Here is a 13,624-nt window from a genome sequence, read left to right as displayed (position 1 = left end):
GTCTTTCCCAACCAACCAGAGAAGAGCTGTGGGTCTTTCCCAACCAACCAGAGAAGAGCTGTGGGTCTTTCCCAACCAACCAGAGAAGAGCTGTGGGTCTTTCCCACCAACCAGAGAAGAGCTGCTGAGGTAAGCTGGCCTGCGTCTCCCTGGACTCTCAGAAGGCCCGTCTGGATCACAGTAGGTTCCACGTGAAGTAGCCAGTATAGACCACCTGTATTTGACGTCTTGGGGAGGACCTTTCTTTGGGTTCCCAGTTTTTCCATCCTGTGTCACCTCACAAATTGATTGATAAGGGTCTGGGGAAAGGCAGCCAAGATTTGGGTTTTCTCTAATCTAGGCAAAGGGAGTAGTCGTGACTCGTATGTAGTCCTGCTTTTTTCCTAGGATGGAAAAACTTGTTTAAAAGTTTGGGGTCAAAGCTCAAGGATGTTTCAATCACCTGGGCCTCCTGCCTCTTCCTCTACCACCTATCACAGAGTTTCCAGCTCTGGTGACTGGACGGAGCTTCAGGGTCCCGGCTTCTCCAATTTATTCCACCTGAGACAGGAGGCAACATGTATACTATTTACAGCTTTTTTTTGTTTGTTTATAACACCCTTTAACTGTAATAAAAGCACAAGAAACAAGAGGAAGTTTCACACAGAAAGCATTTATTATTTGTTTTTCCAGTACATCAGCATTTTAGAAAAGAGATACATTTTTAGGGAAATGAAAAATTAAGTTGAATTTTCAAAAGAGAAAAGAAAATGGCCAATTAATAAACCTATTTGGAGTTTGAAGGTGCAAGTCTGCATAGGAACAAATTAGGATTAAAGATTCTCTTTTTGATGTGCATTTTTTCCTGATTATCTCTTGATAAGCTTCATGAAAAATATGACAACCAAATTGCCTTCATACATTAGGTTAGTGACGGGGAAGGAAGAATGTATTGATTGGAAGTGAACTTAACTGTATTCGAAGATCTGGTCCTGGGAGGGAGAGGCCCCAACTCTGAAAGCCCCTGCCTCTATTTCATCCTTCCGCGGGGCTTATGCGCAGAATGTGCACTTAGGGCTGGCCTTCTCCAGTGTTGCAGTGCCATTTCTATATATATTTCTATATATGCTAAGAATTTACACGCCAGGTCCATCTTGGCCCGAGTTTTAGTAATCATAGGTTCTGCTCTTTTATCATACACAATTCATTCTGAAACTTCACAATGATCAAGGAGTGTTTGGGCGCCTAAAACTCATCAGTGTTTTCAGCCAGGGGTGTAGCGTCTTCAGGGGCACCCCCTTTTCCTTCTCCTACGCCAGATCCTTCTCTTTTCTTACTGTTACAACTGTCCCCTCCAACTTGTCCTTATGCTAATTTTTAGGTGTCCTTTGCCCTCCTCTCCCTTGTGAGTTTATCTTCAGGGAGAAATAAAAATGCATAATCACTGTTCATGCTGGTGACTGATGCTGAACAGAGAAAACTGTCACACCTTCCGAAGATGCGGGGTGTTGTTTTGACTCTTTGTGCTTCACATGATTGGCGCAAAGGCATTTCTATTTCTTTCACGGTCTAGAACTGTATTACCTAAGCTCTCTGGATCTCTGTTGCCTCTCCTGCAAAAGGAGTTAGGTCTACCACTAACACTGTATTAATTCACTGATTGATTCATTCAATACATATTTATTCTACTGACCTGGGTACTCTTCAGGTAAAGAAACCAAAGGTCTACCTATTTGGATTCCCTGAGAACCATGGTAATAACCTGTGAATGAAAACACCTTTTTAAAAATCCACTTAATAAAACTCTGCAAACAACAAATCCTCATTCTTCTTCTTGCCTGTTTCTGTTCTCTGAGTTTCCACAAATACCACTTATTTTCCACTTAAGCTGATCCCTTCTTTGGTGATCTGATTCAATCTTTTGTTTTACTGCTTGCAAAACAAAAGGGTTCACTATGTTACTGGGAAGAATGACCAATAAAAGTCCTTGCAGGAAGCAGTCATTATTTTTTTTTTCATTATTCTTAAGTCGTATTTTCTCACATCATCCTTTGAGAAGGTGTCATCTACTCACCCTTGCAACGAGGCAGACTCACTGTTCTCTTGGCATACACGTATTAGAGAAACTTTCGGTGCTTATCCATAGCTCATAACACGTATCTCAAATGTGTTAGGGAAATTAGGAATTACATTATAATTGAATTGAATTTAAAACACTTTGTGTTCTCATTTTTAGTATTTTATGTACATCTACCTTTGCAAAGCGTACACTAAGGAAGGAAGTAGTATTGAGTGAGAGAAGCATTAAGAATTAGTTCTTTATGCAGAGTATGCTAGTTTAAACTTCAAATTTTAAATCTTAATTAAAATGACTGATTAAAACATAAACTTGCTTTTGATTCATACAGTTTTCACCTAGTATTTATGGCTTGACTGTGAACACGGTAAAGCAGCTGTGTCAGCATTTTCCAGAACACTATTCCTGCCACTTCCCTTAAAGGATGCCGGGGTCCTAAGTGTCTCCAGCAAAGGGGCTCCTCTGTATACACAGATCTACCATAAGTAGGTTACTGTCGGTCTATCTGAATTGGGGCTGTTCTCCTGGTAGCCAGCTTTAACTCAGGAGACCACTTAAAATAGACAAAGTTTTAGGACAGCTGTGTTACATAATTAACAACCAAATGGTTTCAGATGAACCATAATTTTATTAGCTATTAAAGTAAAAAACTAGATACTTGTAACAATGCTTTGCTGAGATATATTTCTTATAAATTCTTCAAAACAGTAAGTTCCCTCATTTCAATTATTTTAATCTGTTTGATGAGTTGTCCATCTACTGCCTACATGTGTCTAGGAGACACGTAAAACTGTTTCTGAAAACAGGACTAAAGGGCAAGTCATGAAAAACCCATTTGGTTACTAGATTTTCTTCAAGGACTCTACTTGTTATTAGCTAAGAAAAAGTCTTATCATTCACTGTCCTAAACAAATAAAAACACCAGTTAAAGGCCAGTGATAAGAAGAAGAAGAACAGGTCATTTATTTTCAGTAACCAAACCTTCTGTCACCAAATCACAGGGACCAAACGACCCAAGAGCGGGTGAGTCTATGCGGTAATAATACAGTCTTCAAAAGGTAATGACATTCACATTCTCAACAGCACAGACAGGACCATTTAATTTCTTCAACAGAAGACAATCACTTGCACAGTGTCATAATAAATAAATATCTCTATACTAAGACACAGTATGAGAGAAGCAATTCGGAAGACAGTATCGGGCTCACAAGCGCTAATCCAATCATCTGGGAGGTACTTTCCTAAATGAGGTACTAGGGAAAAAAATCACTTGAAATTCATTTCAAAGGTTACGGTCTTTAAAAATCAGGACGGAGGGGAAGTACAGAGAACAAGTTTATTTTTTAATTTTACTCTAAAATACAAACAAGACTCCTTCAGATTATGTCAACAGAACTCGATATATTTTTGTTTCCAAATTCCTAGCATGAAAGTCATAAATATTAGGCTTGAAACTGCTGACATTGATCAAAACTAACGGCACACAAAGAAAACTGTTTTAAAATTATCAGTTACACGAAACAAGCAATTCCTAAGTACAGGGCTCTTGAGTACAAAGCTTATAAAAGAGTTCTACAATTACCAAAATCTCAGAGGCCAAAAAAGATACTAGCAATTTTTTTTCAAAAACAGTGCTTTGAAGCAGAATACTAGTTTAAATTATATGAAACAACCTGGACAAGATTCTGATGCAACATCACAACTGAGATGAGGATGAAACAATATCTGAATTCAGCCCAGTTCAACCACAGAGCCACCTAAAGCCTATTTCCTTTTCTAAATGAAACAAGAGTTATCTCAAAACTTTTAAGCATTTAAATGATCAGCATTTCCTTTATCTGTCTGTGGAATATAAGAACATATTCTTAAAGCAAGACGAGGTGAAAAAAAAAAGCAAAACAAATCTGTGCAGGACACTCTGCCTGCTTTATCACAGACTGCATCAATACATTAAGGCTCCTTCCAGAATTCTAGAACTTCAGGTGAATTCTATCCAAACTAAGACACTGCAGAACAGGGGGGATAAAATTAAAATTTCCACCTTTGATGGAAACTTCCATGAATTTCAGAAAAAGTGAGCAAAGTATACAGCTTTCAGATGAAAAACATCAGTGCCTTGATCACTTTAAGTGCGTTAATTTTTTGAAACAATTTAAGCAAAGGTTTCTTTATTCCAGTTATCTGGTACTGTCCATCTTGAAAAAAAAAAGCAAGAATTCTGCATTTTTTAAAAAAATCTCTTTTCCTAGAGAACAATTACGATTGATTTAAGGTCGTCTGTTGGCAAAGAATGAAAAATGTCAGAATCTGTCCAAGAGTAACAAGTATTAGAACGATGAGAAGTTTACCAGTTACAGCCAGACACAGGGAAATATTTTTTAGGTCCCAAATTCACAAATGTAATTAGCCTTAAATGAACAAAAAGCCATGATTAATAAAATCTGTTCACTTTGTTTAAGTGATTCTAACCTGATGGTGGAATGGTCGACTCTCAGGGGCTCACTCCCTACCTCGTGCCGTAGCAGGGACTCTCGGCTGCAAGGTCATTGCAGCAGCTACTTTAACAGGTTCTGCAGCATGGCCGTGGCATAGGTGGGCCTGGCCTGTCTGCTCTCAATTGCATTCTGGAGGTACTGGATGCCTCCACAGCGTTCCCAAATCTCTTCGAATTGTCTTGGCAAAATCTCAGCACCACGCTTTCGAGTCAGGCCCGTCTCTTCGAGATTCAGCTCACACATCTCCATGTCATCCTTACCTGCACAGGTGAGAAGTCAGAATCAACGCACCTCTCTGCAGAACCATTTAGCACAAACTTTATTCCTGAAATAAATGTCTCATCAATTCTCATAGATTTGAGAACCTTTAAAGCTTTATTTCCTTTCTCAAGATTTAAATCTGCTTATTATTAGTAAGTTCACCAGACACAAACCAATCCTCCACCAAGTACACTCTGGAAATGTATGAAGACTGTAGTGGATCAAACATATTACCAGGGCTAATAAAAATGCTATCTCCTTAAACCATTTACAAAGTAACTGATGTAGACACCAATGAAAAGGTTCTTAGGACACAGGCTTCTATGTGCTCTACCAGGACATAATTAATCCAAGCAATTTCACATTGTAAGTAAGTTATCCTCAATTAACTGGAAATGTGATTTAATTACAAGGCTCCATACCTCAACCCTGAAATTTAATGAATTATTACGTTATCTATCACACTGTCTCATTCAGGGGGTTCATAATCCTTTTTTGCTTTCTGAATTATTTTTTTTCATGTGAATCATACCCACCAGCCACAAGAAGGATGGGTGGCTTGTCAGGGTGAAGTTCCATCTGCCGGGCAATCCACGGTCCGTCAAAATGGGCATACCACCAGCCTTTTTTCTTATTTTGCGGGTCTTTGTACTGGTCCGCAGGGCGGATGAACGGGATGCGGAAGAAGCGCTGCTGCCGGTTCATTTCGATCTCCTGCTGCCGGGCAGGGAGCTGGGCCGCGGGGTTCTGCTGAGCTGCCACAGAGAACAGGGAAAGTCAGAGCTGCAGCCTCAGAGAGAGTGAGAGCTGCCTGAGTCCTAAACTGCACCACAAATTAAAAAAAAAAGGAAGAAGAGGGGTTCCTAGTAGTAAATGCAAATATGAATTGCCTGTAAATGAATACAATTTCTCTCCCTGAAGAAGCTCCTTGGCATGGCAAACGCACACCCTCCCACCCTCCACCACCATCACCGCCACCAACAGCAGCAGTACCACCACCACCCGGCCCCGGGCCGAGTCCCACAAATGACCGCACCTGCGCCCAGGATGAACTCACACGGCAGGAAAGCAAACCAGTCTTGTTTACTAGGTTTACATTTTCCTCCAGAGAGTTCAAAATGAAGGCTGCAGAATAACATTTATGGGACTAACTCATAATAAAACAAACAGTAATTTGACAAACCTAAAAGATTACAGATGTTTGTCAATTTGATCACAATTTCCCCAAAAAGTGGAAGACATAAAAATTTCCTTTTGCCAGCTGATTTTGAGACTTAAAATGGCCAAGATAACACAGATTTTTACTTATTAAGACTTAGACAACTTTACGACAATAACAAAATGATAACAGTAAGCATGAACTCTCACTCAGAATTACTTACTCTGAAATCACATTTCTGTTGGAATAAAATCCACTGAAGTAAGTGGAAAGTGTGTAATATTTGGTTCTTTTTGCTAATAGAGAAGAAAAATCCTTGCTTTTCTGCTAACACTCGGTAATGAGCACATACCAATCTTTCTTCCCTTGCTCAATTACTAAACAGTTCTTTTTTTTTTCCTAAAAATATAAACAGTCCTCTGGGGCAATGACTTTACATCTTCAGGAGCATAATTCTGGTAAAGCTGTTTAATATGCTCTATACGCACAACTTTAAAGGTGGACCAATCATTTACTGCAGCTCAGTTAAAAATCTTCACTGAAAAGCTAAGTATGTCAATGAAAAATTATATAAGTCAAGGACAGTCACATGGCCTTTGTAAGACTTCCCAAGTACTGAAAGGATCAAATTACTTTCATTCTACTTTTTACACCAATAGCAAGAGCTTCATAGCAGCTGAATCTATTCCTGTGCAAACCAGAGAAAGCAGAAAGCAGTTAGCACAGCTGTATACCCCTAAGAAAGGATGAAACAGAGGCCCAGTTTTGTTAGTGACTTAAAAAGCTGTGTCACCTTTAGCATGTTATCAGAGATGAGCTTATTTATTCTCTTTCCTGCTCCCTCAAAGCTGCTTACAGTTCAGTGTTTCCATTTCAAGTTTTAAAAACTACCTACTTTGCAGAAAATACACTAACTCAAAACTAAGACATTTTATAAAAGGATTTAAAAAGGAAAACCTTCCCTCCATCTTAAGCAGTGAATTAGAATTCAATGTCCTGTTGACAGGAAACTTACCACGATATTGATGGCGATCGATCAGATTAACCTACACTTTTTCTTTTAAAATAATCTCCTGTGACTCAATATATTGGGTAAAATTAAGAAACCCAATGGAGAGTCTTTGATGGCTTTTTCTAATAATGTGAGAAATGAAATTATATTAGGGAAGCCTGCAAATGAATATTCATCTGGAAACATTAAAAGTTTGAAACTAACCTTCTAAATAACTGACTATTCTTAAACATCCAATTGTGTTATCTTCAAAACAGTGAATAACTTTCAAATGTAGCCCTGTAAATTACTAGAAACTCTAAAAAAAACCATGTCCAACCAGTTGGCAAGTAACTATGGCATTATATTCAAGTCATTACTGCTCAACTGATTTCTAGAAGAAATTCACTGTACAGTAAGATGACTCAAAGCTCTTAAAGCATCAAAAAATGAGCATCATAGGAAGCTATAAAAGTAAAAGCAATCTCCTCTTCCTATTGAGAGGTATCCTATTAAGCTTGTGTATATTATCATGCAAAACTCAAATCTTTTTGGACAGAAAAGCTTATACCATCACAGTATTTGAAACCAGCACCTAAAGTTAGTCTTTATTCTAAAAGATCAGCTGCTTATTAAGATAAGAGTTTTGCTACAATAAGAATTGTGTATACTCAGTTTAAAATGCTAGTTTTTTAAAAAAGGAAGAAATTTGATAAAACAACAAATTAAATTTTATTCTGCATATATATTTTGGAGTGATCCAAATGAAAGCTTCATCCCAAATTAAATATCTTAGGACAGATAAACCAACATTAATGTATTATAATCTCCTTAAAATTGTAGCAAAACAATGTTTAATACAAGTTAGTATTTATAAAGTATTTTTAACCCATCTTCCAGTTAGCTCATGAGTTGCCACCCATTGACTTACGTGAATTGTTCAAAAATGGTGCAAAATCTGTGAACAAATATTTTAGGTTGAAGAAAAGATAAAAATGCCAAAGTGATAAATGAGCATTCTTCTAATTTGTAATGCCTTCCCATCAACTGAGAATAAATATCCTGTCCATAGCCAAACACTCCCAGAATTATCTACAGGTAGATGCTGCTTTTTGATTTTTTTTTTAAAGCTATTTTGTATTTTTTAGGAATTTCTGCTTGACAGACATACAAAGAGGACCAAAATTTAATTTTGGCACACAGTAATATCCAAACAAAAATCCAGAACAACGACTTAGTAATAACCATTATAGTACCTTTAAAGTACTGCTAGAATTTTTGTAGGAAAAAAGAGAATGACTAATAAATTCATCAAAAAAATATGCATTAGAGAAAAAGCACTGCCACATTTATATATACTCAGTATTATTTCATTTCTTCACATATCTGAAGTCTTAAACTCATGCCTTTTTTTTTTTTTTTTTTGGAACGAATAAATAAGACTGTTCTCCAAAGCCATTGTTTTAAGCAACAAATACTGTAAATCTTTATGGGTAACTTGCCACTGTCCCCAAACTTATTTCTGAAACCTCCTTCTGTGGTAACGGTGAGGCAAGCATGCTCCCTGGGTACAGCACATAGGAAAAGAGGCGGAGCCTCCCAGCTCTGAATTCTAGGCATCAACCACGATTTGTCAATATACCACTCTTCAAGGCGATAATACCAAGTTATATTTCCGTTACTCGTAAGTCATCATTTTATTTTCTCATATTAATGAATTCTAACCCTTCTAAACATTAAACCACAGAGCAGTTCCTTTCAGAGGTCAAGCAGCTACACTATTAGGAAACCACCTAAATCAGAGAATTTTCCCAAATGAGCCTTCAAGCATCATGGAGTCCTTCACCTTTCCCTTTAACTGTACTCCTGCATCAGAATGAATCTACATGAGAGGAAAATAAAGAGAAAAATAAAAAGGTTTTCTTCTAAGTAGAAGTTACATTTTATCCTGAAAATGGCCTGTAATCAAATTCTCTGAAGGCTACATATACGTGGAGTGTGTTCACCCACAATTTCTAATTTGTTCATATACCTGGATGGGATTCCTGGGAAAACTTCATCACTCTCTTGTTCTTCCAAATATTTTGTTACAAATGGAAACAGTATAAGAAGCAGTAAGGTAAGCCATGTGTTATTTGCTCCTTTGGGGGCAAAGCTGGATGAGTAAGGTACCAAAGTTTGGTTTGACACAAAAAAAATACAAGAAATATGTATATTCATTAAAAATGTATGTGCCAAATATTACAAAATAAATTTCTTTTTAAGAAGTGCAATCATTCAGATGTATAAATTTTGAAATAAAAGACAATGAAAGTCTATCAGCTAAAGGTCATGATTAGAAAATTACAGCTAAAAAGGTTATAGCTAAAAAGAACAGCTCTTCATTTTTACAAGACAAAGGCTAACTGCAGTTAGAAACTTGGTACAGACAGTAGTCATCCTGTCGTCTTCAATTCCCAGAGACAAATTTTTAAACTGGAGAAGAGAGTGGTGGTCACAAGAAGACGGATGTTTAGACAGCCTTCCACCTGCCACTTCTTAGTTGCATGCAATCTCACCGCTCTTCCAGGAGCGGTATATTGACAGATGACACCCCGTGAACAGTCACTGGCATGAACAGCTCTCTTCCTGATAACACTTCCCTCCCTCAATCTAATCTTTGCAACAACTTAGAAATGCTAGAACTCCACCATTTAATTACCTTTCACCAAACATTGCTTATTTGCTAGGAAGGTGGTGAGGGAGGTAAAATATAAATGTGAGCTCATTTTCTTAGTCAACTTGAATCAAACATTGCTAACCTATACTATCAAATGTTGCGAATATACCTCTTTTTTTAAAAAAGGGCATTAAATATGCTGTCATCTTGATATTTACCAGAATTAACCTAACAAACTGTGCCAGTTTAAAAGCAGCAAGTTGAACAAATGAAATTCCAACTGTTGCTTTTAAAATTGAAAAGACAACTTATATACCACAGGTATTCTCAATTAATGTTAAAGCTTTTCCTAGGTCACGTCTATCCTGCTCTTTTTTCCAATTCCAGGTGTACAACTTTGCCTTTTGCATTACAAAGTAACAAAATTCATTTTTAGACTCTTAGTCAAAAAACCAAATCTTGATCTAGGTAAAACTCTGATCTAAACCAAGGTACTATTTCTCACTCTTGCAGTTTCACAGTATTATAAAATAATATTGGCAGTAAACATTCTTCTTTTTTTCATAGTAATCTTTGCATTTCCACACATAACCTTTACAAATATGTGTATATGTGTATGTGGAATGAATACATATTGACATGATTACACAACCTGCTCAGAATAGACAAGGTTATTCTTATCTCCAGAATTTATCTTAACAAGTAAATTCGGTACTTTTAAATAAATGTGACTTAAGATGTATCTAACAGAAACAATGCTTTGAAAGATTAAATATCTTGGTTATGTTAGTTACCAGGTTCAGATGATCACAGGTCTACAGATAAGAGAAAACTTATGTTGGATATTTTGTTCAAATGCCTTATGTATAGTTACATGTCATTATATACATAGGAATATCCAGAAGTACAGATTTGTTTTTACCATAATCAGTAACAGACTTTGGAGCACGTTGTTCTGTTTCAGTATTTCTCTTCTTGTTCTTGGATTTCCAAGCATGGTACACTTTCAGTCTCCTGTGAAATTCCTCTCTGCAAGCTGCCAGGAGTTCAATATCTATCAATTACATAGAGAGAGCCAAAAACAAAGGGATTAACATCCTAATTTAGTCATCTAGCATAATTATTCTGTGCCACAAACACATATTTTAAATAAAGTTTTCATTTTCAAATTAATAGTAAAGAATCAAAAGTCAGCTAACTATTGATAAAGATGAGCATTTTACAGCATTATTACCTTTTCTATTTACAGAGCATTTCCTTACACATTATTACTATCTTAGATCATTTGCTCCCCACAAGAAGCCTGCACTACATAGGTCTTTTAGAGATGAAGAACTTGAATCAGAGAGGTTAAGTCACTTATCCAAGGTCACAGGCCACGACAGCAGAATAAGAAGTCACCGAGCTCAAAGGCAAGCTAGATTTACGCCCAACACATTTTGGATATTTTAATTATGCAGATAAACTCAGTGAGGAGAGGGAGAACACAGTGCAGGGTTCTGTATGACTATGACACTTGAGGCGCTGGTTACAGTGTCCTGAACGCAAACACTATGACTGACACAAGAACAGAACTGTGTAGTATCCTCCGGGTTACTCTGTTCTGTTGGAAGGAAAATAGCTTTAAAAAGAAAGAACTCCATTGCCATTTTTTGTTTTTTTTACTTTCCATTCGTGGACCAAAACATTCTGATATCTAGGTATTTAACCATCATGAGTAACATTAACATAGCCCAAACCATAATTTCTCTATGCTTTTCCTCAGACCTAGGCAAGAAGACAGGCAAAATGAATTTAACTTAGTAAGCATATCTTCCTTTCAGCTTTGTGAATAGACTAGGTCTTCAAGGTGAGAGTAACAAAGAGAATGGCTTAAACTAATTTATATGAAAAAAAAAATCCCACGCCAATCCAGTTCAGAGCCTTCCCATTCTCCATCCTCTCCTTTCACTCACCACAAGAAGTATTGATGGTGTCACGCAGTTCTGCGTATTTCCATTTACTGAGATCATGTTTCTTGGTACCGGCAGCTGCCTTGGTGGCTTGTACAGCAGGTCCTCTGTAATTATTATATATTTTTGTATAATTTAAACTAGAAATATGAATGAAACGTTGACTAAACAGGCAAGAAAGTGAGCACAAGTTTGAGAACTGGAAATAACTACTGGAAAAAGATATAATAATTTTTGTATCTTTGACAGATGAGATTAAGAAAGGTGTAACAGGATGCCCAGGTAAATTAAAATTTTCCAGTATGCCATTCAATAGCCATATTCAGTTTTATCAGAACTTCTAATTCCAATATTCTAGTACCAGGGACCTCCCCCAGACCTCAGTTTAAATGTTCTAACTCACGGATAAGTGAACATCTAAAGCTAAAGAATACATTTATATGTGTATCAACAAACGACTGGATAAAGAAGTTGTGGTATATACAATGGAATACTACTCAGCCACAAAAAAGAATGAAATAATGCCATTTTGCAGTAATATGGATGGACCTAGAGATTATCATACTAAGTAAGTCAGAAACAGAAAGACAAATATCATATGATATCACTTATATGTGGAATCTAAAAAACTGATACAAGTGAAGTTATTTACAAAACAGAAACGGACTCCCAGATGTGGAAAGCAAACTTATGGTTACCGGAGGGAAAGGAATGAGGGGAGGGATAAAATAGAAGTTTGGGATTAGCAGATACAAATTACTATGTATAAAATAACAAGGTCCTAATGTACAGCACAGGAAACTATATATATTCAATATCTTGTAATAACATAATGAAAATATGGAAAAGAATATACATATATATAACTGAATCACTATGCTGTACACCAGAAACTAACATGACACTGTAAATCAAATATACTTCAATGAAAAAAAAATACATTTATATATATTCCTCAAAATCAGAAGAGAAATCCTCAACATATTCTAAGATCATGAGAAGCACATGAAAGGTTTGTTTATGAGCCAATCAGCGAAGCCCCAGCCACTGGCCCAGAGTCTGGCCAGGCATCTGCTTACAAAGTCCACAGGGGAGTGGCCCAACTGCCAGCCTCTGTCATTACAGACAGGCTAAAAGAGCTGCTGGAGCCTGGAAACTCCTGTGACCTTTGAGCTTCAGTGTTAGAAGATTCAGAAAGGTTTGGTGGGCAGATAAAACCTCACCCTCATATTCAGTGAGTAATAATATGACAACCAGTAAATTAAAGGAAAAGGTTGTAGGTCCTGAGACAGATAACAGAGATTTCAAAGGGCACAGTGTTTTACCTTGCCCTGAGTAGTAGGAACATTTGAATGGGGAAAGAAGAAATATAAAACAGATATATATTAAATATAAAAAATGAAAATAATACATAATTTTAAATAATTTATTTTAAAAATAAATTTTTTAAAGAATAATTTTAAATTAAATGGGATAAAATCAACCTTTTCATAGTGCTACTAATAGCTTGATTTGCTTCTATTCATGTAATGTGAAATAATTATTCAGAAAATTTTCTTTTCTTTGATATCATTTTTTCAGCAAAAGATTATACCTGCCACATAGCAGACACTGAGAATAAGCTGCCAGTGAATTTAAAGCTCAATGTAACAAAGAATTTAAACACATCATATTTCAAGATATGAAAAGAAGATGGAACAGTATTAAAAGACTTAAGTATGAAAGAACTAAAATATCACTTCTCGGGTATCACACAAGCATTTCACCTTTGTGGTCCACTACTTGGAAAACCTTCCTCTTAAAGAGGGATGATCACAGTATAGGATCTGAAAATGAGCTCATATTTTTTCATCACTGTACATTCTGAAAGGCAGCAGCAATCTTGGCAAACAACCAAGATGCATTTAATGAGACTGTTGTCATTAAAAAATGATGCTAAAAATATGTATCCTCTTTCTTGAAATAAAGAAAATAATTCCTGCAAAATTAAGCTTAATAATAAAATAAGGTACTTTTTGCTTCTTTAAAAGGCCTGTTTATGCTTTCCTTTT

General features: G+C 36.5%; 1 protein-coding gene across 2 annotated transcripts in view; it reads right to left on the bottom strand.

Moving 5' to 3' along the window:
- Window positions 1–2,995: 2,995 nt before the first annotated feature.
- Window positions 2,996–13,624, bottom strand: part of MYO6 (myosin VI) — a 79,992-nt gene continuing 69,363 nt past the window's right edge. Inside the window, exons 28-32 of one of the 2 annotated variants that reach the window (XM_031680271.2) lie at window positions 11,577–11,680; window positions 10,544–10,675; window positions 7,894–7,920; window positions 5,349–5,567; window positions 2,996–4,811 (exon numbers count right to left, since the gene is read on the bottom strand). In XM_031680271.2, the coding sequence (XP_031536131.1) occupies window positions 4,612–4,811; window positions 5,349–5,567; window positions 7,894–7,920; window positions 10,544–10,675; window positions 11,577–11,680 (682 nt within the window). In that variant the 3' untranslated portion in view covers window positions 2,996–4,611. The remainder of the gene's footprint in view (window positions 4,812–5,348; window positions 5,568–7,893; window positions 7,921–10,543; window positions 10,676–11,576; window positions 11,681–13,624) is intronic. The other variant, XM_031680272.2, reaches the window with a different exon arrangement.

The sequence above is a fragment of the Vicugna pacos genome, chromosome 8 (assembly GCF_048564905.1).
Source record: "Vicugna pacos chromosome 8, VicPac4, whole genome shotgun sequence".
Lineage (NCBI taxonomy): Eukaryota > Metazoa > Chordata > Mammalia > Artiodactyla > Camelidae > Vicugna > Vicugna pacos.
This window is presented reverse-complemented; position numbering and strand designations above follow the sequence as displayed.